This window comes from Thunnus maccoyii, chromosome 6 (assembly GCF_910596095.1).
Source record: "Thunnus maccoyii chromosome 6, fThuMac1.1, whole genome shotgun sequence".
In the NCBI taxonomy this organism is placed as follows: Eukaryota; Metazoa; Chordata; class Actinopteri; order Scombriformes; family Scombridae; genus Thunnus; species Thunnus maccoyii.
The window spans coordinates 14689089-14716064 of NC_056538.1; the positions used below are offsets into that span (position 1 = coordinate 14689089).

At 40.7% G+C, this 26976-nt stretch overlaps 1 protein-coding gene across 1 annotated transcript in view; it reads left to right on the forward strand.

The window, feature by feature from the left end:
- clpb (caseinolytic mitochondrial matrix peptidase chaperone subunit B) overlaps positions 1-25447 on the forward strand; it is a 34942-nt gene extending 9495 nt beyond the window's left edge. Inside the window, exons 4-16 of the mRNA XM_042414267.1 lie at positions 4279-4382; positions 5842-5970; positions 10623-10720; positions 13083-13197; positions 18207-18284; positions 20651-20706; positions 21005-21049; positions 21535-21696; positions 21805-21961; positions 22371-22444; positions 22599-22718; positions 23906-24010; positions 25084-25447. Of these exons, the coding sequence (XP_042270201.1) occupies positions 4279-4382; positions 5842-5970; positions 10623-10720; positions 13083-13197; positions 18207-18284; positions 20651-20706; positions 21005-21049; positions 21535-21696; positions 21805-21961; positions 22371-22444; positions 22599-22718; positions 23906-24010; positions 25084-25281 (1441 nt within the window). The 3' untranslated portion in view covers positions 25282-25447. The remainder of the gene's footprint in view (positions 1-4278; positions 4383-5841; positions 5971-10622; positions 10721-13082; positions 13198-18206; positions 18285-20650; positions 20707-21004; positions 21050-21534; positions 21697-21804; positions 21962-22370; positions 22445-22598; positions 22719-23905; positions 24011-25083) is intronic.
- The last annotated feature ends 1529 nt before the right edge of the window (positions 25448-26976 follow it).

The window sequence follows — 26976 nt, forward strand, 5'->3', positions numbered from 1 at the left end:
GTCTATTATAGTGCAAGAGAGACGGAAGCGTCTGCTTCCTGTCTTCCCTCCAGGGCAGGATGGGAAACAAACACCAGCAGTAACACCAGTCACTTGTTGGCAAACCTTGAGCCCGAGCTGGAGGGTTAAATCTACCAGCCTCAGCACCGACTTGTTAATTGATCAATGGTTATTATTTCAACGTTGTGGTACAAGCATAGGATGGTGGTGGAGCAGGGAGACGGTCATTTGACTGGAGGTCTGGTTTCGAGCATCTGTTCTGTTTAAGTGTCCTCGAGCAAGATGCTGAAGTGCTATAAAATGCTGCTTCAATAATGACTTGAATCTCTAGACCAGAGGACAAATTTGCAAAACTAAAACTATAATATTAACAAAGCACAAGGGGCGTCTATTAAGGGCTTTCCAATTCAACAAAATGCTGTCTTTATTTTGTGTTATGTGTGTCACTCAAACAGTAACTGAGAGTTGAGACAATGGACCCAAAACTGGCAAAGAAGTTAGTCAGCAGCTAGATAACTCCCTCCTCATTTAACAAACTTATATTTGTCACATTTCTTCTTTTGTTTAGCTACAACAGTAAAATAATCTTGCAATTTACAGATAATAATGTTTTGGTTCTCAAAGATTCAATTAGGAAGTCTGTAATTTCAACTTTTGTCCCACTCCTTTAAAATGAGAGTTTAACCTAATTAACCTCTGCATGCCTTTAGTTTGGCCTCAAATTAGTGTTGCAACTCTCTTCCTAAATGTCCCAAATAAAGTTAGCCACTTGATCATCAGTTGATTAGTAAAACTATAAACTGTTTTCAAAAGCTCATTAGTTTTAGCACCATCCTTTATAATTAAATCTCCCTCTCTTTCATCTTTGTAGCTGCACTTCCCTCCTTTCATCCACTCCTCCTCCTTCTCCTCCTCCTCTCTGCAGTTTTCCTCTCTTTATCACTGCGTGTTTACCTTTCTGATGCCATTAACCCCTTTCACACCATCTCATTTCTTCACACAGTCCTGCCCAGCCTCGTGTGACCAGCCGCAGTTAGTGTGTGCCTGTATGTGTCTCAGAGGATGCATCGACGTGTTTGTAGAAGTGCTTGCAAGGGTGAGAGGAGAGCCCTCTGTGGGTCACAGCCCCCCCGCCGCCCCCACAGCCACAGTGATACAGTAACAAAAGGGGACCCCCCGATAGTCCTTTATACCCCCTCAGCAAGGTCAGACACAAAGACCTGGCCAGGCTGTTCTCAGCCTTGCTCTCCCACAGGAACACACACGTTCTGTGGAGACGACCAGAGAGGTAGTTTGTTCTGTTCACATTTTAGTCATGTTAATGGAAATGAAGGGAAACGTCTCTTGGTTTTTCTTTAGTTTCACTGATATACTACAGAAATGTGTTGGGATGGTATTGGTATACTGTACTGGTATCCCAAACAGACAGGAATCAGATTCATTCATTCAGAGCTACAACAATTAGCCAATTAATCAGCTCGTTCATGGATAGGAAATTAATCAGCAACTATTCTGATAATCCATTCGTTGTCATTTTTTTAAGCAAAAATGCCAAACATTCACCAGTTCTGTCTTCTCAAATGTGAGGATTTGATGCTTTTCTTTGTCATATGTAATAGAGGTGAATATGTTGTGGCTGTTGGTCAGATAAAAAAAAATTTGAAAGAAAGAAATTATATAAATATGAACAAAGTTTTCAGAATTTTATAGACATTTATACAGGTATAAATCAGACAATATTCAGCAGACTAATCAATAATTAAAATAGGCTGCAACTAACAATTATTGTCACTATCGATTAGCCAACAGATTATATTCAGAATTAATTAACTGATTAATCATTTTGTCCATAAAATATCAGAAAATAGTGAAAAACGCATGTTATAATTTCCCAGAGTCAAAGGTTTTGTCTTTAAATGTCGTATTTTGTCCAACCAACAATTGAAAACCTGATCATAATCCCTTTAGAAGAAAAGCATTAAATCATCACATTTCAGAAGCTGAAACCAGGAAAGATAAAAAAATGACTGAAACGTTTATTCGGTTATCAAAATAGTTGCAGATGATTGTCAATTAACTAATCAATTAATCAACTAATCACTGCAGCTCTAATCATTACTTGCAGCCTTCATTCTATTCTTTGACCGTATAATTTATACATATTAGTGCTTCAATCTGTTGTCAAATGCACAACATTTTATATTTTAAATACTGTTGCTCTAACAGGTGAACAGGTTGTTGAATTTCACAGCGTCATCTTTAAATTGGCTCTGTGGTTTAATATCAGAGTTGCTCGATCATTTATGAGTTCATATCTGCTTCAGCAGCACGGACGTCGGTCCCGTTACGTAGTCAAGTGTAGTTGCTCTAAAAACGGAGTCCACCTCATCCTGCTATGAGTAATCATTTTGCTCCATTTAAACCATTTCAGGCCTCTTGGTCCCCTGCTATAACCATTTAGCTGAAAATGATCCATCACTACCTCCCAGGCTGCATTACATAGTCACAGGTTTAATGACAGCCAGCAGCGTACTGGCAGGGTTCATGTTTCGGCCATCGCCCCCGTTCTCTCTCCCAGTCGCCGCACCCTGGCTGGTGATCTTTTGTGTGTTTGCGTGTATTCATATGCATGTCTGTGTCTCGATGTCAAAGCCATTGCTCACGTTCACGGTGGTAAATGTAAAGTTTGTGTGCGTGTGTGTGTGCGTGTGTGTGTGTCAGTGTGTTCTGTAGACAGAGAGACGGTACCTGGAATGTCCGTCGGGTCACAGTGAGTGGTGTTGCCGAGGTACTCTGTGTTTGTTCTATAAGGCTGTACGCTCCAATGAAGGACTACACACAAACACCCACTACAACACACAGACCCCCCCCCAACAGCGCCGGAAACAGGCCCGACCCCTTGCCCCGTCAATGTACACATATGTACATGTTACAAGGCAGACAAGTGTGTAGTGAAGGAGGGAAGTGGTCATTGGAGTGTATCGACCATAATGGGACAGACTAGAAATGGAAGTGAATCAGGTGAAGAGTCGTGGTCAATTGAGGAATTGGATATTTGCGTCTGTGTACAGTGTGTCTGTTTTCTAGCTGTTGAGGATGGAAGAAATATTGTTAAAGGCTCAGAAAAAATCTTATTATCAGCGTTTAGACTTTTATTTTCTACTATAGTTATGGCTGTTTTGGTTATTCACGGGATAGTTTCCTGTTTTTCTGTTTTTATCAGTGCTCTTTTTATTGGTTTGAAGTGGGCGGGACTAAGTTGGAGAGAGCTGATGTCACACACTTCAATGCACCAATCAAAGTAGCAACAAATGAATCCAAATCTGATGACAGTTGGTGGGTTGTTTCATCAGTGTCAATAAGATCTGATCAAATCACACCCACATAGTCCTGATGAAGCAGATTAACAGTTATTGTTTTTTTTAAAAGTTTAAACTCTTCATAAATCATAACTAAAGATGTTTTTATTTAACTTTGATGTCATGAATATTTAATGTTATAGAGATATAGTTAATATTTCAATCCAAGTTTTCAAGGGTCAAGGATCTGTTCGGTTACATGAAGGATCCCAGTTTCACTAACAGACATGATGATGACCTCAGATAGCTACGTATTTAGCTGCTTAGGAAACCATAAAATGCACAGATTTGGGAATTTCAGAGTTGAGTGATCATCTGTTTGTTGTGGCTGTTACTGATATGATAACTAACACTATTTAATTGCAAGAAGACAATAAAGGGTAACTGACCAGTTTTTACCCCACTACCAACAGCGATGTTTAGAGAGAGATATATTTATACATATAGAGGAATAGATTTCTTCTCCTTATCTCCTTATTGACAAGTATGTATAGGCTACAAAATTATTAGAGGAACTCATCTTAAATATATTGTTAGTTTTTACTTATTTAGAGCAGATCCCCATTTAGAAGCAGGTGTTGGACCCATAGCTATTGTAAAAACGCTCCACATTATCAGACATAAGTCTTGGCTGAAATTCCATTATTGGAACAATAGCAATTATTATATTTTTGTCTATCGGCCAATAATATATCAGCCATCAGCATCTTTGAGTTTTTATTATTTCTAATGGAAAAGGAATAATCTTTTTTTCTTTTTAACATCAGTGGCTGCAAATACAGAATTATTACAGTTGAAATGTTCGTCTGTGTGAATGTGTGTTTACACAATAGAGACCTCTAAGCAGCATTATTACATGTATATAAATGTGTGTGTGTGTGTGTGTGTGTTTGTGTGTCTCTCTTTGGGTGTTTTCCAGTGTGGTGAAGGTTCTGCTGGAAGCTGGTGCCGACCCAAACGCCGGAGATCACTTCAATAATGTTTATGACACCTCACGGGAGAAAGGCATCCACTCACTGGAAGGTAAAAAAAAAAAAACCCAAACACTTTGCAACTGTGTACACATTTGTCGTGTGTGTTTGTGTGTGCGGTCGCTATATTACACATATGAATCCTAAGTGTAGAAAGGGATATTATGAGACATTATAATTTGCATAAAGATTTGCATACACGTTTCATTTCTTGTGTATTATTTATTTTTTATGTTTTGTGACAAGTAGTGCATGTTTTATTTGTTTTTCCTCCCGAGCTGTACGCGCAGTCACACACAAACACATAGGCAGGCTGGCGCAGGCACACACACACACACGCACACACTTTTACCCCCCCCAGTCTGTGTTGGGTTTCTGCAGACATATTTATATGGGATATGTATATTGCAGACATTTATATGGCTGTCAGGTTTGGGTCCACGTGGGGCCGGCGTAGCGTGGGGAAGCGTTTCCCAGACGCACACTGATGGATGGGCTAGGGGGGCCTGTGCGACGCTTTATTGGGTTAGCTATGATTATCCCACCCTGTCTCTCTCTCTCTCTCTCTCTCTCTCACACACACACACACATACACACACAGACACTGCAGAGAGAAGCTGTCGTTGAGATAGAGAAGAAAAAGAGTGGGATGGAAAGAGGAAGGGAAAGACTGATGAAGGATGGAAGCAGAGAAAGAAAGAGAAAGGGGAGGGAGGAAGGGATAGAGTGAGGTTAAAGATGGAGGAGAAGGAAGAAGATGTGGATGTTTGTAGGGTTGATGGAGGGAGGGAGGGAGGGAGGGATCGAAGGAAATGGGTGGGATGATGAGGGAGGGAGAGGAGAGGAAGTCAGGAAATGGATGAGACAAAGTTATTGGGATAAAGGGAGCGGGGAGGGAGGAAAGAGGGTGCGAGTGATGAAAGGAATTGATGGATACCAAGGAGGAGAGGAAGGAGGCGGAAAAAATACAAACGGATGATGGAGGAGTGGCACGAGATGAGTGCTCTTATGAAAAAGAGAAGTAAGGAGAGAATGATAGACTATCTCGATTATTAGTAAGGAGCACAGCAAAGGCTCTAAAACACGACGCACATTATTCCAATCATGTCGGACAGTTGAGCTTAAATCTGTGAAAATGAACAACTCTTCCAAAGCTGGAAACAGGAAAGACAATTTTTTAGTCTGCAGTCTTGTCATTGTCATACTTACTGGAAACTTATCATTGACTGTAAATTTGTTAGCGTTCAATCAAAAAAAGAGGTTTTATATATTTAAAGGCTTGAACAATCCCAGTCTAATTCGGTCATTCGTCATCATCCTTCAGCTACAGGAAGTATACTGGTCGCATCTAGATCGGATGTGCCTATCCTGTTTCCGTCTTTGAGGAATTTTGGGTCTAAACTGATCAAGAGAACATGCTCATTTAAAGGACATCATTCTCTCTGTTTTGTTTTTTTTAAAGTAATTATTCATGTCAGACATCAGACATCACTCTCTGTCCTTTCCTGCAGTCCTGGTGTCCAGAGAGGATGAATTCAGCAGCAGGCTCAGCAGTAGGGCTGGTTTCCGCGGTTGCTCAGCACTTCACTATGCCACACTGGCTGATGACCCACGCACCGTTCGCATGCTGCTGGATGCCGGTATGTTACACTCACATCCCCAAACCCATCACATGTAAACCTTAAGAGTCCACGAAGGAGACGTTTGAGGGTCTAAATAAACTGTAGGAATTTAAAGATCGAAATCGATTCTAACATGTACCCCCTTGTTTTTCAACCACACCAAGGTACCGCTCATGCTCCCTATTTTATCTTGCTTTATCTCATTGAGAGACTCCATCCTGACCACCTAAAATACACAGAAAGGGAGAACGATGATGGGCGATTGTGCTTCCTGCTTAGATGAAACAAGTCTGTCCCCCATGAGGCTAAACTGCAAAATTCAGCTGTCACCTGAACTCTTGTCAGTCACTACTGAACCAATTATACCGTCGACCGAAAAGCAAAAGTCCCAGTGGTTGAACAGATTGTCTTTATCTGTTGTTGAGCTGGCTCAAGCTCAAGCTATATGTCATTGACAGTCAGTTTGCTCATCAATTACCTCCTCCAAGAAGCTTATGTTGTCAGTCCTGCATGTTTATTAGTTTATTTGACAGGTTTCAATAATCGTGGTGGAAAAATAGGCCAAAGGCCAAGAACTAATACCACAAGGTGCCATATAGAGAGAATATTCATCGTCACTTATACATTTTAACTGTGAGGTGTAAAGGTATAAATCACGGCCCACCAGTGTCCTCATGATCAGATTTTGTGCCATCTTTAATTTCTTTTTTTCACCACTCCCTCGACAAATTTTGTGATGTCTTCTGAATCTAAACATGCAACTTGCTTTTATTATTTTTTTTCACTCATACATGGCTATACACATATTTCTTCTCCACCCTTCTTTTACAGTCAAAGATTGCTTCTGCTAAATAATGCACAAAAATTATTAATTCACATTTGTACTCCCTGCCACATGCTGGGCCCTTTATCTCAATCTTTGCTATCCAAACTCAATGGTCCTCATAACTGTCCTTAGAGCTGAAGGCGGTATTATCTCCATCAGCTTTAAAAAGCTTTCCATGTATCACCACCTTAATGCTTCTACCCCCGAGTAATATAAACAGTATTACAAAGCTCATTTGAAATTGATCACTTGTTCATACCCCCCCCCTCCCCTCCCTCCTCCCATTCACCCCCACAACGCTCGCACCTGTCGTTGACTCAGCTCCACACACACACGCACACACACACTGTCACAGACCCTAGGGGCTGAATCTCCTCCTCAGTTTCCAGGCGAGCTGCTCTTAAACAAGCGAGGCCTAGTTGAACTGTGACCTCCGCATAGAACATGCCCTTGGGGTAACTCCACAATCACAGGAAGTGTGTGTCTTTGTGTCTGTGTGTGTAAGCGTACATGTGCACTCAAGCCTCCATTGCACTAGTTAAAATATTCATATATTCATGCACGTTTTCATCTTTTTGACATGAATCAGCCTGTACATGCCTTTTTGACTCCTAACTTTGGGGACATTTGTAGTTTTTTGTTTTTTTTTTTCATCTAAAACATTTCACATTTTTTAAACGATACACCATCACTACACACACACACACACACACTCACACACACACACACACACGCTAGTATTAATGTCTTGTTTATGTTTATGATGGATGGTGCATCCAAAGCTCTGTCTGCCTGTCTCTCCCATCTCACCCCTGCCTCTGTAAGCACTCTGTACGCTTAAACAAATCACCTCGTGTAACTCGATCAAATGTTCTGCAGACGCATTTTTGAATTAAGAAGGTAAGAAATTTCACAAAGCAGAGACATTTGTTTTAAGGCAATCTGATTAAAGACGGGGCTTGGTTGTTGCTGGCCCGACTGGGCCGTTGTGTGGTTGGCGCCACTATCATGGCCAATAACAATCATGACATCACACTTACGGAGTCACAAACACAACAGTGTCCATGTGCGTGCGTGTGTGTGTGAAAGGACGCATAATTAAAGATGGTTTTCATATGCATTTCGTTATTCTTGGCAAAGCTTGTGTGTGTTGTTGCCTTCTTTACTTTCTTTGTATCCATTTTTCGTACACATCATCTCAAAAAAATCTTATAAACTGCCACAGCTGCAGGACGTCTGTGTGGATTTGGGTGTTCATGTATGTGTGTGTGTGTGTGTATCTGAATGAAGTTGTGTGTATCCCATGCCTTGTTATTTCCCCTGTGTTTGTGTCCATCCATGTTACCTTAGTAGCCGTGGGTTTGCTCTCTTGGCCTTAGCCGGCCCTCGACTCGCATCTCCATCCATCACAGTCTCCAGGCCCACCCTCGGGCCCCTCCTCGTCTCACGGTCCCTCACCCTACCTGCAGAGGCTCCCTAGCTTCTCCCCAAGGCTCCACATCAGGCCCGAGGCCAGGGGCCACTCAGTAATGGACGGCTCCGTAGGTGGTAGGAGGCCAGAAGAGACACACATGCTCACAGACACACAATACAGATACAATGACACACACACGCATATACACATGCACGCACAAAGACCAGCAGGGGCTCTCTCCCACCAGCTGCAGTGAAAGAGAGGGAGGAGGAAATAGGAAAGGGGAGGGTACTCCTAATAGGCATAACTAAAGCACTCCTAATGAAGGGATCCTGTGTATGCGTGTGTGTATGTGTGTGTGTGTGTGTGTGAATGTTCAGCTGGGATGTGTGTGTGTGTGTGAGTGTTAGTGTTGATCCTGTTATAAAGTGCTATGGCCCAGAGGGTTGGCCTGATATTAAAGCCCTAAATGATGCTATTTATTATGTCCTCTGTGTGTGTGTCTGTGTGTGCGTGCATGTGTGTGTGTATATTTGAGTCTGTGGGTACTTTATTGCTTTCCTCTCTCATGTTTTTGGCAAGTGGGGGTGTGTGTTGGTGTATTGTTGTTGGGATCAATAGCTGCATGAACAGGTCACAAAATTTAAGGGTTTATCGATATTCATCACAGTGATTATTAGTCTCTGCGGTTGGTGCTCAGAACAATAGGAAGAGCCAGCACCTGTATTGATTACATACTATGATACAGTTTTTTTTTTTTAACATTTTCAGATTTGGTACAAATACATTTATACTCTCTTCAGCTGAAAAGGCATAGTGAAAATCTATATATACTTTATATGCACCGGTGTCAATACATCCTCAATGAGTATTGTAACTTACAGTTTGTCAGTGATATTTTGACTCACTGCTGTTCTTGTAACATCAAGATTACAATATATTTCCTGCACATTCATCTTAAAGATGGGACATTTAATGTCACTCTGATCACTCTTTTCCTGCAGTCTGATCTCTTCCTGCAGTTCCTCCCTTTAAGCTTCAATAGTGTCCCAAAAGGCTTCACACCAGGTTGTCAAAACCTGTTGTTCAGTCTGACTGACTGGACAAAATCCAGTCCAACCACCAATAACCACAAAAGTGTAAACAAATCCGGAGAAATATCTGTATGACAGTCAAATTGTGTTCACAGTAACCAGCTTTTATGAAGTTAGAGCATTAAGTGTTTGTTTCATACATTGGTAAAGACAGGAGAAGGGTTGGGTATAGTTTGACATTTCTCTACACTAGTATCAATACAATACCTCATCAGCCAGATGTTTCTCCGTTCCCTGTTAAATCTGTTAGAGATCGACACTAAAATGAGAATTGCTGGTCCACCTTAAAAATCAGTCCACCTTAAATGAGCCTGGTCAAGTTAAGCTAACGCGTTGTTGCTAACTTCGGGACTGAATACAGGGGAAACACTGCTGACTAAGCATTCAACAAAAGCTTTTAGTAGTTTTTATTACTTGGTGCTACTGTATATGGACTCATTTGGTCGCTACCAGAAGAGTATTAAGGTTCGATACCCAGCCGTAGATAGGAGGTGTGCAAGCGATGGATGTCAAGAATCTAGACCTAAGCTACACATTTGTGTGTGTTTGTGCTGTGATGGAAAGAAACAAAAAAGAAACTAAGCGATAGCTTTCAAAATGTGTTGCTGGTTCTTTTTATTCATTATTTAATGGGTTTTCATTCTGTCTAGGGTGATGAACATTCACTCACAACTTGTTCATGTGGAGGTACGTGTGTGTCGGTGACTCTGGGTTGAGAGTGGTTGCACAGGTCAGGGCAGAAGGCACTGCTAACCATCCTCACTGACAAGCCCTCCACTGTCCAGTCCCAGCACACTCCACACACGCTGTGTCATTATTTTTCTTCCTCATTTATACTCTGACCCCCCTTAAGAATAGTCAAAAGATAATTTAACACAATTTTTCCTCTGTTTGACCCCTCCTGTTGTGTGGAAGTGTGCATGCTTTTCAGCATCAGTGGCCCTCAACCTGCAACAACCTGCAGTGTGTATAGATTGTTTAATAGTCCAGGGCATTGGTGTGCGGGTGTAGGGGTCAAAGTGTGTGTTATTGGCACGCGTTGCAGATATGAAACCCCCTGCTGGGTCATTGCACGGTCCTCCTGCTTCACTGCAGTTAGCCTCAGTGACCCCTGAACCCATGTGCCCTCTCACCCCTAACCTCGCTCTCTCGATCGACATTTTGACCCTCCTGCTGAGGTGGGGTGTGAATATTCTTACAACAAGATTTAAAAATATTTTATAAAAAAAGGAGATGTTCTGTTTGTTTCAACCATTTTGTGAACCTTTTTTTCAAATTATTTGGAATATCTTGTAATTTATTAACTGTATGTTTGTGTTTTCACGTTTGCATACAGGTGCCAACCCCATGCAGAGCAACGGTTTGGGACACACAGCACGGGCCTATGCTAAAGAGGGAGAAGTGAGCACACTACTGCAGGAGTGGGAGGGCAAGGTATGACATACTTGTCGCATTCATACAGACGCAAACGATCATTTTGTTTTGCTTCCATACAGGCTGTGCAGAATGTGGAAGCAATTAAAACGACACTGGTTTCCATGCGTACAAATGTTTTGATAGTCGTTTCCTGTGGCCTGGTCTGTGTGACTCAGCACTCAGCAGACATCTGTGTCATTTACTTGCCGTCACGCACACAGACACGCTCTCTTCAGGAGGTCTGTGTCAGTCTGGTGAATGAGTGACAGGGGCTTTTGAGTGTTGGAGATGTGAAAGCTGGTAGAGGTTAACTGGGGTTAAAAACATGTGCTGAAGAGTAAAGCTGGGATACATCAATATAATATTTAATGCAAATCATGATAGGAAACTAGATTCAATCTGGAATTTTAGTTATGATATTGTGATTTACCATAAATGTTGTTTTTTCCCTTTTCCTGAAGGTTCTTTCAGTGTGAAGGTTAACAAATCTAAGCACTCATTTCTGCTATGTACAGCTGGTTGCTTGAATCCTTACAAAAATATATGTAAAGTAAAAATATACATGAATGCTCTTTCTCAACATGCAAAGTTGCAGCAGTCGCTTTTCACATTTCCAATGTTTTTCTCAAAACTTGTGTGTAAATATCTTCTGAAAGAATCAAAATTGTGTCACATTATTGATATTCAGGTATTTGATATAAAACATATGAATAAAATACTGTATTTTACCATTTGGTTTCAGTTGCATGTACTAAAATCCTCCACAAATTCTTGTTTGAACAGGCAAGGAGATTTGATTCAGCACTTTTTGCACAAACAAGAGCATTAACAGCATCACAAACACATATACATATTTTCATATTGTTAAAATGTGATTTAAATTGAAGGTAATTTGGAAGCTTTGTTAGTTTTGACTGAACAAAGCTCTCAAACCAGCTGACCCAAGAGACTCACAGTGACTCACAGCGTACAGTATAGTAGGAGGAGCGGGGTCTGCGGTTTTCTTAAATAAAACTTGAGTTACCCGTAGTTATCCGCCGGCTTGACAGCAGGCCAGAGCTAAGCAAGATGGAGAGAGAGAATAAACAGCCTGCCTCCACTGCAGGGAGAAAAGCTGGAGTCTTGGAGACAAAGAGGAGAGGATGAATGAGTCATGGTGTAGCTGCAAGAAGGAAAGAGGGAGAGAAGCTGAGGATGAGGGGGAAAGGAGGTGTGAGAAAGAGATCAGTAAATGAGGGAAAGAGGAGGAAGGGGAGAGTAAAGACATGGGCAAAGAAAGGGAGAAATAGAAGAGAGGTGGAAAGAGATTAAATCAGCAGAGAGGTAGGGATGTGTGTCGGCGAAATGGAGGCAAAGGAAGATGGAGAGGTAGAGGAGTGTGTAACAGAGGAGGAGGACAGGAAGCTGATAGCTGCTGGCAAATGGGGAGGAAATCTCTATGAAGTTGAAGTGTAGGATATGAAGGGAGGAGTCGAGTTTGGCATTTTAAAAATTTTATTCCAGTTTTAAAAACGTGATACATTATCTAAGAAAATGATTGATAAAAAAAGTATTTATCGCTAAGCTTTGTTTTAAAAATAAAATGATTGTAAAATAATTGGATGTTCATTACTTAGCAATGAGTCCAAGTAACAAAATTCAGCTCCCGCACACTGTAAACATTATTAAATAGCTGCGTTTCAAGCAACCTTTAAAGATTGACGAAGGTCACTTGTAATTTTATTTATTAAAACAGCTACTTTTCAAGCAAAATGCCTGATGAATGTAGGGTGACTGAAACGTAGCTTTACAGTAAATTTACCATAAGTGTTGACAGAGTGCAGGAGCTAAGTTTTGTTAGCTAATTCTCCTACGCACCTGTCTGAATATACTGTAGGTAGAGATTATTTAGCAACAATAGCATCTCTTATAGGGATAAATAAAGAGGTGAATGGTATCCAGGTGTCTTGGGAGATAACAAAAAACACTTTAAAAGGAACAAAAACAACTGGAAAACATGCTAATGGTGCATCTAGGCCAGATTCTGACTTCAGTCATAATCCCATAGATGGTAGTTTCACACCATTGGCTCCTCAGCCAAGTACATACATCAAATGTCTTAAGGAGGACTACTACTGCAACAACACATCTGTATGGTAAAACAAACCAGTTTCTCATTGGTTAAGTGCATGTTTGTCCACTCCCTGTTTCAGTGCCTAATGGGGGGGGGTGTGAGTTGGGAAGTTGACAAAAAAGAAATAGTGGAGTAGTTAGTTTTTCCTCGAGAGTTAATTTCATACATTGTTCTACTCTTTCTCTGTCTCTCATTCTTTTTACTCTCCCTGATTCATTGACTGTCTAGTCTGTTCTCTGTACCTCCGTCTCCTTTACCTCCATCTAGTTCCAGGAGGCGCAGGCTCGGCGGGAGGCGGAGGAGAGAAGGAGGTTCCCCCTGGAGAGGAGGCTGAAGGAGCACATCATCGGACAGGAGGGGGCCATCAATACCGTGGCTTCAGGTACACACACACACACACACACACACACACAGGTAAACAGGTAGACATTACAAGTTACCATGTGCACTGTGTACCATTTGTTTCTCTCTTTCTTTTCAGTACGTTTCTGTTTTGTACTCCCCTCCTTCCTCCTTTTCCACTCTCTCCGGCTCTCCTCCCTTCCCTCCAGCAGTAGGCGGGTTCAGACAGACCGGCGGAGACTGTAATTGGTTAATTGTGATGAATGAGCTGTCTGTCAGGCATACACAGGTGCTGTGTGTGTGTTTGTGTGTGACAGCTGAAGAGGCCAGGCTTGGAGCCGCCAGTTAACACGATTACAGAGAGGAGACATACTACAGACCCACCCCTCTTCCTCCCCCCCTTCCATCATCCTCCTCCTTTTCTCTCCCTCTTTTACCCCCTCAATTTCCATCACACCCACTCTTTCTCCTTCATCCGTCTGTCCTTTCCTACTTTCAGTTTGGGGCCTCCATGCACCTCCTGCATCTTTTCCACCTGAGCAGAGTCAGGGATGGACAGGAGAAAGTCAAAGTGACGGAGACAGGAAGGGAGAAAAACAGATGAGACAGACAAACAAATGGAGGCAACAGGAGATGAAAAAGAGATGGGGAACGCTGATGGGAGAAGATAGCAGAGAAGAAGCTGAAAACCAGAAAGCTCGGAGCATTGACAGAAAGACAAAGAGAGCGAGTGTAATGCATGGAGAAGAGGAGGGAGGATGAGTTAGAGCACAATAACACAACAGACAGTAAAGAGCTGATATTACACCAGGCATCCATGGAGGCCATGTATTGATCCGCAGATGATGTGTTCAGGAAGGATTCTGCAGCTCAGAGAGAGGCTGTGTGTTATTTTTATGATCTTGGACAGTTTCTGTTTAGATTTGTGAAAATAATCAAGTCAGTCCCAAGGTATAAAAACAGATATTATAATCTGTAATGTCTTTGTGGGAGCAAATACTGCTTTGTGTTTATAATCAACAGGAGAGCCACTTGGATATCAATCTTGAGGCCTCTGTAAGTGTAATGCCTGCAAAAAAAACTACACACGACCACAGATGTATAAATACAAACTATAGACAAATGAAGCTTTTTGAGATGTAGTTACAAGTGTCTGGGCAGGACAACAAAATCACAGGAGTCGAAGTCTTTGGCAAGGTGATAAATGATTGCTGTTATCATGGCAAATTGTCCTGAAAACTATAGAAGATGTCACCACAGTGATAAAGGAGCAGCTTATTGATCCTAGAGAAGTATTACAGTGAATATAACACACACACACACACACACACACACACACACACACACACACACAGACAAAGTGGTATAAAAGTTAAAGAGGCAAAGAATGAACCACCATCTGCAGATCTGCTGTACATTTATACTTATATAGTTTGCTATTTTCTCCATTTTTTTCAAACGTGAGCCCAGCGTCAGAGAGGAGAAGCAGACATTTAGGGCTGGAAAGAGAGGGAGACATAGACTGTACACTAAGAGACAACAAACGAGACAGGGATGTTAAGACTGAGCTGTTGATTATTTTTATTACTAATTTCTTAATCCTTAAGTATTTAAAATTTGAGAAAATATTGACAAATACCTGTCACATGTCAGAGGCCAATGTGACTTCTTTATGTTGCTTGTTTTGTTCAACCAAAAGTGCAAAACATAATCATTTTACAATAATATAAAACAGAGAAGCAGCAAATACTCACATTTGAAAAGCTTTTTGATAAATGACTGATTAATTCATCAAAATAGTAGACATTTCATAGTCTGTCGATCAAGTTGTTGATTCATCAACTAATCATTTCTACACTTTTTGCAATGTGTTCTGCTATATGTTGCCGCAAAAAGGACGACCGATTTGAGTTATGCAAAAAAAAATTGCAGAGCAGAATGTGAGAAGAAATAATGGAAAAGAACATTTAAAAAGTTTGTTGTTGGTTTTTATATTTTACATTTGGTTTGTCCTCATGATGCCTGAACTCCTCATGACAATCAGCTGGCCTGCAGCAAGATACAGACACACACACACACACACACACACACACACACACACACACACACACACACACCGAAGTACAAATCCACACGCACAGGAAAGAGGTTAGATTGATCCAGGTTTAGCTCTCAGGGCTAAGAGTTATTGAAGAGAATCATCCCTCTGTAATCATGTTAGAGCCAACCAGACCTGCCCAATACACACTGTTCAGTGTGTGTGTGTGTGTGTGTATGCATGTGAGAGAGAGAGAGAGAGCTTTCATTTGTTTTGTGTCTCCTTCCTTTCCTTGTTGTTGTCAGGGTCCTCTGAGAAATGTCAATGTGCCCTTCTGTCAAAGTCGCTCTCAATCAGCTAAAACACACACACACACACAAACACACAGAAGGTTACGCTGTCATTCACACAGCCATTGATAAAGCAGACAGAGCTTTGGAGCCCCTCTTGTCACTATTCATCTCAGCGGCCATCTCTGACACACTCGTTTGTTTCTCTACCTCGTTCTCTGTCTCCTTATCTCCATCACTCCTCTCTCCTTCCCCTCTTTATCTCTCTCTACATCCTCGCTGCTCTTTCCTCCCCTTATCTGTGTTCCTCCCTCTGCATCCCTGCCTGCCATCTCCATCTCTCTACCTCCCTCAGTCTCTCTCTCTCTCTCTCTCTCTCTCTCTCTCCACCTCTCCTCCTGCCAAGCATCAGTTCTTTAAGATTATCAGCTATTAGTAGCTAGTTTAACACTCGGATCTCATGTCTGTCGTGCAGTATTTGAGCTCCACTGTATCACACAAAGAGCTTCCTAGCTACTTCAGCTTACAAAGGACGAGCAGGAAGAGACTCATCAGGGCTCAATTTGTCTGTAGCGTAAAGAGAAACTGAAGTTTTGGTTGCTCCGAGTTCTCTTTAGTAACTTGGCTGTAGAGTTCACGTCACACTTATCTTGTGCAGACTGCAGCTGTCACCTCATTAACATTTTTTAGTTACCAGTCTGTCATATTCCTTCCTAAAGGCTAAGTAGAAATAATGAGCTATGTCAGTTGTCCCTGCATGATATTATAATCACACTTTGATAAAACTTGATCTGTAAAGTTGCAGTTCACCACTGAGCCTCCAGACAAACAGAAAATAGAAGAAATACCTTCATTTCATTAAGTGGCTAATTTATTTCAGTTCTGTGTGCATAAAAATAACAAGCCGCAACATGAAGTTTGTTATTGATTATGCCTAGTATAATTCATTAAAGCAACAGCAGATGTGTCATGTTAGTCTGCAGAATTGCATGGTTGCAAAAAAAAAGAAAGTGTCAAAAAGTACAGAAAGATAAAAACAACAACAACTGAGCACTAATAGATCATTTTCACGGCAGACATTTTGACCTTTCAAAGCAGGAAATGCACAGGTGTAAATAATAATATTAACGATGGCTCCATTCAGTTAAGCCATGCCAGTGATTTAGCAGGCACAATACCAGTACGCTGAAACTGGCTCACCTAAATGGAATGCAGCCATCATTGATGTTATTAATTCCACCTGCTGCACTTTTTTTCCTGCTCTGACAAGTGAAAAGGATCTGTTTATTGGTTTTGTGGTTTTACAGTGAGCTTAAGGGCCTCCATGCAGCCACACAGGTGTTTTCAATCACTCTGCTTAATTAGACCTCTTAGTCAGGTTGAAGTTAAGTTGGAGCTATGCTGAGAATTACATGCTCCAAGACCCGAACAGTGCAGTCCATTGGTTTCAACTCAGCACACCAAACAGCACATTCTGCTTTGAATGGACTACATTGTGTGGCAAGTTAACAAAATACCATGTGTGCCAACAGCATCGTAAACAATACAGACTAATAAACAGATATACGACGAGGCTTGTTGATTCCAAATGAAAAACATACCGAACAGTCTTTGCCAACACTTTAAAACCTGTGAAAATGATTCAATGAAAGTTCACCACAGCATCTCCACTACCTGCTGCTGTCATCCCCTCACCATTACATAACAAGCAGCACGGCCATTGATAACAGCGTAACTTGCCCCACCCTGACAGGTGCAGCAAAGCTAACGGGAGCGTGAAGGAGCTGTCAATCAAACACAGTCTTCAGGAGAGGTCCAATCAGACTTGTGTGGGTGGACTGTGGGTGTGTGGAGACTTTCACATGCTTTATATCTTTGTATGTAATATCTAACATCACTATTTTTCAAATATTCATCAAAGTAACTTATCACTTAACATACACTCTGTTGTAGCGATTCGGCAGCAAGTTTATGATGTTTTTCTCATATGATGTAAGGACTGTCACGGTTTACCACCATGATACTAGAGAGGTATCCGGTCATCATGTCCTCTTCAGACACAAGCAGACCAAAACTCCTAGCAGGATTTCTTAGCTCAAGTCAACAGCGCATCCTCTCCTCTCAACAGGTTCAGATTTGGATGAGTTTGTGCTAGTGTCTGCTTCTTCGTCGAGTGGCTGAAACCACGGCCAAATACACTCTTTACTTCCCTCCGATCCACCTCATCATCTTGTCTTTGTGTATGTGTGTGAGTGTGGTTGCTGGGGTGATGGCAGGGTTGGGTAGGCACTCCTCTTTAAGCGAGCGTGTGTGTGTGTGTGTGTGTGTGTGTGTGTGAGGCTGCGATCCATGCTAAACTGATTTCGCCATGGCCGCGCCAGGGAGGCTAACACAATTACCGCTGGCTAATGGCCCCACTGACTGAGGGGGGAGGAGAGGCATCGTGGGTAGCTTTCTGGAGGTCTCTCATCTCGCTCTCTCGCTCTTTCTCTTTTCTTTCTCCTTTTTTTTTTTTTTCTCTCCACCAAATGTCTCTGACCCTTTTCTCATCCCTGCTCTTTTTTATCATAGTTTCTGGGATATCCGCTGCCCTCAGCTCAACACGATTCAGTTGGGTGAAACTTGGAACATTTGGTGCAAAAGCAAAGTCAACAAATGCAAATGATTGAGATAATAGCCTCCTTTTCTGTCTCTTTTCCTCCCCGTCTCTGCTCTCTGCAGCCATCAGAAGGAAGGAGAATGGTTGGTACGATGAAGAGCACCCTCTCGTATTCCTCTTCCTCGGCTCATCAGGAATCGGTAAATCGCTCAGCCTCTCTCATCCTTTACACCCAGCTCTTCCTCTCTGGTTTGATCTCATGAAATGATTGCCAAAAAAAACCCTCTTCAGCTTCCTTAAAGTAGCTGCCAAAATAAACACAACACTTGATTAGGTTAAGTATTTTGAATGCATTTGGAGTCTATTTTCTTCCTACCAAACAAATGACTTCAGTGACAAAGAAACAGAATACAAAAGGCTTCAAAAGATCACGCATGCTGTTGTAAAATATAAACACAAATAGGAGAAACACTACATTATACTGAGTCTATTTGTTTTTAAGGAGCACTTTCTTGCAAGAATCTTGGTTTTATAAAGATTTTAATTTAAAGAAACAACGGGAAGCCTGTGTTTAATTTACATGAGACAAAAATTTAAAGCAGTCAAGACTGTGCCTGCTCGGACAAGCTAATTGGCTAAGTTAGTTAACTTGTTAGCTAATGTTAGTCCTGTTGTCCGCCTGAATCAGCTATTTCCTTTGTTTCTAGTGTTTTTACAAATTGACATTTAACTAAAAGTCTTCATAACAAGAGGCAAAGAGTTGTGACAGGATTGAGGACATTAATATGGTTATATGCAATTTCACATATCAAGAGCAGTAATGAACAGTAAACAGTGCAAACATTTTAGACAGCACAGCCTGGCAGTGTCACCAAGTTTAATCCCGCCCATAAAGGCTCTGATTGGCTCGGTTGTTTGTCAGTCAGTTTGTCTTTAAGTACAATAATATACAGTGTATAGGTAATCAATCAATCCATCTCCAGCCGGGGAAACAGATTCACCAGAGCAACTCCAGACCTTTTTGAATCACTGACAACATTTGAGATGTGGGTGGTGATTCAGATGTTTTGAACAAAGCTAATAGTGTTCAGTGGTTCAGTGTAACCACAGTAAGTACATTTACTTAAGTACTGTGCTTCAGGGCAATTTGAGATACTTATACTGTACTTGAGTATTTCCTTTTAGTGCTGCTTTGTACATTTTATGCCACTACATTTTACAAATATGCATTTTTATACATTAGACTACCGGTAAGTATAAACATGTTAAAATGATCTTTACCTTGACAACATTAAAATTCTACTTGCATGTATACATCAGTGAATCAATATGAATTAATATTATTATCAATATGTGATAAATAATAACCTAACCTAAATGAAGCCATTTCACATAATGAGTACTTAGTCAGTACAAATTTAAAAAAGCACAAACACATTTCTAACACATTTTATGGATTAAGGTTAGTATTTGAACGTGTGTGTATAATCTGCAAGATTGATATCAGGGCCAATCAAAGTATTTTTTTTTAAATTAGTATTGGCTTTATAAAGCTCCATTCGTTTCCACTTCTTTATTTACAGCAGCTCATTGAGTTCCGGATACAACAGCTGTCAAAAAACAGCCGATTGCACTTTAAAACACTGGAACCTCTTTCAGCAGTGTGAGCAAACAAACCTCAGAACAACACTAACAGAACAACAGCCAGCAGTTTCAATTAATGGTATCCACTGGGGATGCTGGGGATGAATTGACACTGTCTAAATCCTGTCTGGACCTTCTTGCCTCAACAAATCCACACTGATCCAACAAAATAGTAAAGGAAACCAGTAAAGGAAAGATGTGATGCAGGAATCATTAAAATAACATTGAAAGCAGTAAAATGAATTGGTTTTAGTAATTGTAATGCAGCTGTATTATGTAAAAAAAATATATATATATCAAATCTTCTTAAACGGCTGCAAGATGAAAGTGTGTGTGTGGGTTAGAGAGAAGAGAAGAAGAAGAAGGAGAGAGAGAAGGACATTATGGGCCAGATAAATGGCTAAAAAAGAGGGAGATGGTGAAATGACAGGCCAGAGAGATAGATGAAGGAGAGACGGTGTTCATATTCTCTGTTGCCTTCAGCGACAAACAGTGGCCAAGAGACATCAATATTAAACACAGCAACAAGACACACACACACACACACACACACACACACACACACGCCATCATCATACCCATATGCATACCAAACACAAGACATCAATATCATATATGAGTATTTATATGCAGAATATTTTACAGACAGACATAATGTGAGCTTCTGGAGAGCAGGAGATGATTGAAAGCTTTGTAGAAGGGAGGCACTGGGATTTAGGCCAGCACTTAGAGCAAGAGAGAGATCGTCTTTCTGTCTGAAATGAGTAAGCTTGTTTTCCTGAGTTCCTGAAATCTCTGCATACTGTAATCCAAAAAGCAGAGATTGGGGTTTTTTGTAATAAATAAAAAATAAAGTAATTAAATGGGGGCAGGGAGATAGTGAATAACTAAATGAGGTCTCTGTTTTGTCTGACTGTCACAGGAAAGACAGAGTTGGCCAAACAGGTGGCTCGCTACATGCACAAGGACATCAAAAAGGTGCGTGATGTTGCATCTCTCTCACACACATACACACACACACACACACACATACACACACAGATGTTATACCGCTCAGTCAATAGGTGGTAAACGGGTCTTCCCATAGATAGAAAACACATTTAATTTAGTGGGTCTTCCCGCCTCAAAGATATGACAGAGAATTTGATTTGTGCCTGTTTCCATGGTAACTATTAGCAGCACAGGTTAGCAGGTTTCACCCAGCCAAGAATAAAACAAAACTGCACACTCATAAAGTACACGGAGTAGTATGTTTTAACCTGTCATGTGATTGCAGGGTTTCATCCGTATGGACATGTCTGAGTTTCAGGAAAAACACGAGGTAAGATGCTTTTTACCTGCTCTCATTACATATAATGTGGATCCAGGAAGTAGTCAGTAGCCAACATGTTTGTTTCTTATGCCTCAGTCATACTTACTGCATTGAATATTTTACTTCATAACAGGAATTTATTCATTTCAGATGAGCAGATCTGTTTCAGTGGCATCACTCTGCTGCAGATGCATGACAGTGACACATTGGATTAATTCTGTTCATGTACTGATAATGGATGCATAAACTGAAATTAATGTTGTCTTTGCCTTATTTTACATCTTTGTGAAGCTTTGGTGATGAATACATTTAATCAGTGAATCAGTTTTGTATTATGTTATGATGTGAAGAAGAACATCATCTTTATTCAGTGGCAACTTTTAGTTTGTAGCAGCAGAAAGCATTAAAGGTGAAGTGTGATCATAATAAAAACACCTCTGCTCTTTGTCTTGCATTGTTAAACTTTTTTTTTTTTGTCCCATCTCTCCTCACAGGTGGCGAAGTTCATTGGCTCTCCGCCGGGATACGTAGGACACGAGGAAGGAGGTCAGCTGACAAAGTTGTTGAGGGCGTGTCCCAACGCTGTCGTCCTGTTTGATGAAGTGGATAAAGCTCACCCCGATGTCCTCACTATCATGCTGCAGCTCTTTGATGAGGTGCGTACAAACACAGAGAGGCAGATATTCATGCTGTGTTTCTGTTTGATAAACACAAATGTGATTTCAGTGGACTGATCTCTGTCATTTGTGCTTCTCCTCTCTCAGGGTCGCCTCACAGACGGTAAGGGAAAGACCATTGAATGTAAAGATGCCATATTCATCATGACGTCTAATGTTGCAAGTGATGAAATCGCCCAGCATGCACTTCAGCTCCGCCAGGAAGCTGAGGTGGTCAGCCGCAGGAAGCTGGCCGACAAACTCGGTGAGAGAGACACACTAACGTACACTGTATACACACATAAACACAATAATACACAACCTTATGTCCTCGGTTGCTGCAGACAGTAAACCAACTTGAATTTTTGAATTATCAGACTCTATTTATGCAATAATAATTGTACATTATGATTTTATTAGTTCCCACACAGGTATTATAGCTATTCTGGCATATTACATGTTGTTTAAATCAGTTTTTGTTGTTTAAAATGGGTGAGATGATCATATGATGTGAAGTATGGTCAAATGATATCATTTATCAGATCATGATATGTGACTTATCACAGTATCAAAATAATCAGGGTCACCATTAAAGCCGTTGGAGCCACAAACACAAAGAGTCATCAAGTGAATAAAATCAGAAGTGAAATTAATGTTAATGTGTTTTTCTCCAGAGGATGTACAGAAAGGTGATGAGATCCAAATCTCCCGACAGTTTAAGGAATCAGTGATTCGACCGATCCTGAAGGTAACAGACTTTCATAACCGCAGATAAAAACACAACTAGTGTTAGTGTAATTACAAACATATGTTGCTAGTTATTTGTTTAGCACTTCACTGTGGTTGACCTGAGAGGCTTCCAGCTTCAGTTGCCGTTTGTTAATTCTTTGGTTCCTGCGTAGGCGCATTTCCGGAGGGACGAGTTTCTTGGTCGGATCAATGAAATCGTATACTTCCTGCCGTTCTGTCACTCAGAGCTGCTACAGCTGGTCAGCAAAGAGCTCAACTTCTGGGCTAAGAAGGTATGTTTCACTGAGTTTTCATGCAGAAAACTCACAGATCTTACATCATATTGACAATTTCTCAACTGCTTTCTAATTCAGAATCCTTTATGACGTGGATGAGAGCTGATATTTACGCTGTTACTGCGTATTGAAGTCATTCTTGCTATTTTGTAGCATGGGACAACAACAAATCCTGTTTTTCACCCTACCGCTTTTTTGTAACCTTTTATCATGAATCAAACCTCCGACTCTGCTTTATGTAGTATTTAAGTGAACAGAGGCAGCACAGATCTAAATTATGTTTCATATCATTTGACAGAAGAGATTTTTTTTTACCATTTGGAGGTCGATCTTCACAGCACCCTACATTTACAGCGTGGGTGTCCTCCAGTAGGAATAAAAGGCCTCACCCACTTCGTCCTGCAGCCGCTGAGCTGTGCAGGAACACACGCAGATCAATATTATGTGCCACTGCTACTCACTATAATGTGATTACAGTGTTTAACATGTGGAGCCTTCATCAATATTTAATTATTAATATTACAGCTGGTGTTCCTGACAGCCAACATGGGCCCTGCAGGCAACTGATAGGAACCTGACTCATGACTCTCACGGACTCCATTTGTCTGTCTTTTTGTATATGTGTGTGTGTGTTTTTGTGCATCTATTTGTTAGTGTGTTTGTGTTGTCTTTAATTTTTTAAGTGTGCATGTCTGGTAATAAGTTGTCTCAGTATCTGGCAGCAACGCTAACAGCAGAAATCTCATTATAACTGAATCCTCACGAGCCATTTGTTTGTCATTCACTTATATTGAATGAATTAAATGTTAAATTCTATCAATTATTGCCTTACTATGGTGTTCATAATGCGGTAACATTAGTGTTTATATCTCTGGAGTAAATATGGCGTCTTCTTTATTGAATGCAGTGTTAACATCAGTAGCTAAATGAGCAGCACTGATTACTACTATTGACTGGTGTTTGATTAAAACGCATTAAGGGCCTGTTGATTAGCGCTGGCAGACATGCTGCTTGACAGGATCTTCTCTCCTTCTGCATTTGTCTCTTTCTCTTCATCTCATCGCTCCTCTCAGTCCTCCTTCATTCTCTCTTTCATATTATTATCTATTTTGTGATACTCTACTGCAGCACGCCCAGTTAACCTCTTCTTTCTCTCTCTTTCTTTCCACCGTCCCCGTCGTTAGGCCAAGCAGCGCCATGACATCACTCTTCAGTGGGATCGCCCAGTCCTGGACCTGTTGGCGGGCGGTTACAACATGCATTACGGAGCGCGCTCCATCAAACACGAGGTACACAGATACTGTAACACGCAGACACGGCTTGAAATTATATTTTCATTCTCAACGCCTCAAAAGGTGTTTAATAATCTTAAAGGAAAATCGTTTTTGTAAAATATCTCGGTCTTGTCTCGTTGTTCCAACCATCATTCTTATCACCTAAACTTTAAGTTGGGTTATTGAGCTGCTTTATTTAAGTATCTGTCTCTTTTTTCATGTGTTCATGAATATATAAAAAATGAATTTGTATATGCAGACTGGAAAATAAATTCTAAATTCTAATTTCTAAAGTTGAGATAACGTTTTACTCTCCAGTTTTATTACTGGGATGTTGGGACACTGACTGAACTCCAAGAAGCAGCCGAAACCCTTAAAACTGATATTAAATATATTGTTTATCTTCATTTTCACTTCCGACTGAGTGGTTTGAATAATACAGTTAGACTGTGGATTTGTACTGAATGAATGTGTAAATGAATCCATCCCACATGGGATCACATGACACACAATAATACAACATATAAATAACTTCTGGTGAGTGATTGACATTCATGTTCCAAACAGAAACAAATCATTGCTGCAAACCACATCCTGTATGTAGTATGAAAAAACATGCTTTACACAGAAAAACAAACAAACAAACTAGTGTTTTAATAACTGATAGGACTGAAACTATGAAAAAGTAAAGAAAAATCAGAAAGTGTTACATTTAATGATGCAGAAAATCAAAAGTCTGGCAGAGTTTTGATTTCCATGTGTCAGTTGTAAAATATGTTCCCTGAGTCTGTGGCAAATATTTGATCTGTGATGTGTATTTAATTAAGGAAGAGTTTCCAATCAGCAATGAACAATGTAGCGAGGCTCCAGGAGAGCAAATATAGAAAAAAACTTTATTCATAACTGAAATAGGAATGAACAAAAGTAGCAAAGGATTCAAAATGCAAATCAGGAAAAGTAGAGGAGATAATCTGAAACTATGGATCCCAGTAAACTGGTTTAAGTGTAATTTTCCTACACAAACATGAAACAAAAACACTGTTTGACTAAACTGTGCGTCCTCACTAACCTCATCACGGATCTCTCAGGTTGAGCGGCGGGTTGTCAACCAGTTAGCTGCAGCGTACGAGCAGGAGCTGCTGCCCAAAGGCTGCACCCTGCGTCTTTCTGTCCAATCAGAGGACCAGGAGGAGCGGAGCACGCCCAGTCTGCGCCTTGAAGTGGTAGGAGAGGACAGCTCATCAAGAACACTGGACATCCGTCCACCACTCAGCCCCGAACACTAACACACCACAGAGACACACACAGGATACACTAAGCTGTGTGCACACATGTACACTTTCCACACACACACTATCATCGTCATCATCATCATCATCATCATCATATAGTGTCAGGAGGATGGATGGTTCTTGATGGATGTTACCAATAAAAGTACCTCTGATAAACACATCACTGCCTCTCTGTTTCAGTACGCACATGAAGTATTTACATGCCAATTTTTACACAATATGCAGTAAAGTATCTGCCAACATCGCGCTGTAAACATAAAAACTATGTTACAACAAACCTTCATATCAGTTTATATCACGAGCAATGTCTCAGTAGATATAAGTAAGTAAATGTGTAGCGTAGAGGCTTCATTGTGCCTGTGCAGCTTCATCATCATCATGAAAATGAAACGTCTCATCAGTGGATTGATATATATATATATAGATCATATATATAAAGATTTAAAAACAGATTTGCTGTATTATGTTTGTAGTAGACTACATATATATACATACATATAGTGATAGTTGATGTTCACTCTATAGAGTAGAACATTCAAAACAGCCAAAATATTTGATATTTATAAAATATATTTATTTATTTATTTATAGATACAGATGTGGCTGAAAATATTGGTACCCTTACACCTTTTCAAAAAAAAAAAACGAAATTTTCTCTGTATTAAGTTAAAACTGACAGAAGTATATGGTCTCCATCATTCTTTATTTCACATTGAATATAACTAAAATGTGCTTTTGATTTACAACTTAACGTATTTTAAAACAAATGAAAATGGCCAAAAATATTGGTACCCTTAACTTAATATTTTTTAGCTCATCCTTTGGAGGCAATAACTGCAGTCAAGCACTTTCTGTAAATCTGAATAAGGTTTCTACATGTCTCCACTGGTAGTTCGGCCTACTCTTGTTGAGCAAACTGCTCCAGTTCTCTCAGGTTTGATGGGTGCCGTCTCCCATCTGCAAGTTTCAGCTCTTTCCACAGTTGTTCAATGGGATTCAGATCAGGACTCATAGCAGGCCACTTCAGAACCGTCCAATGTTTTCTTCTCATCCACTCTTGGGTGCCTTTTGATTTGTGTTTGGGGTCAATATCCTGCTGGATGACTCATGACCTGCGACTAAGATGCAGCTTTCTGACACTGGACTGTATGTTTCACTCCAAAATGCCGTCGTCGTGCCCTGCACAGATTCAAGGCACCCAGTGCCTGAGGCAGCAAATCAACCCCAAAACATCGCTGAGCCTCCTCCATGTTTCATGGTGTTCTTTTCTTTGAAAGCTTCATTTTTTCTTCTGCAAACATAGAGTTGGTGTGATTTACCAAAAAGCTCTAATTTAGTTTCATCTGTCCAAAGCACATTCTCCCAGAAGGACTGTGGCTCGTCAACATGCATTTTGGCAAAGTCCAGTCTGGCTTTTTTGGTGTCTCCCTCTTAGAAGTGGAGTCTTCCTGGATCTTCTACCATGGAGCCCATTTTCATTCAGACAGTGATGGATGCTGCGACTTGAAACTGTTGTACCTTGAACTTGAAGATCAGCTCGGATCTGTGTTGAAGTTTTCCTTGGTTCTTTCTCGACCATTCGAGCAATCCTTCTGTTCAATCTCGGGCCAGTTTTCCTCTTGCGACCACGTCCAGAGATGTTGGCTACAGTTCTATGAGCCTTAAACTTCTTAATGATATTGGCAACAG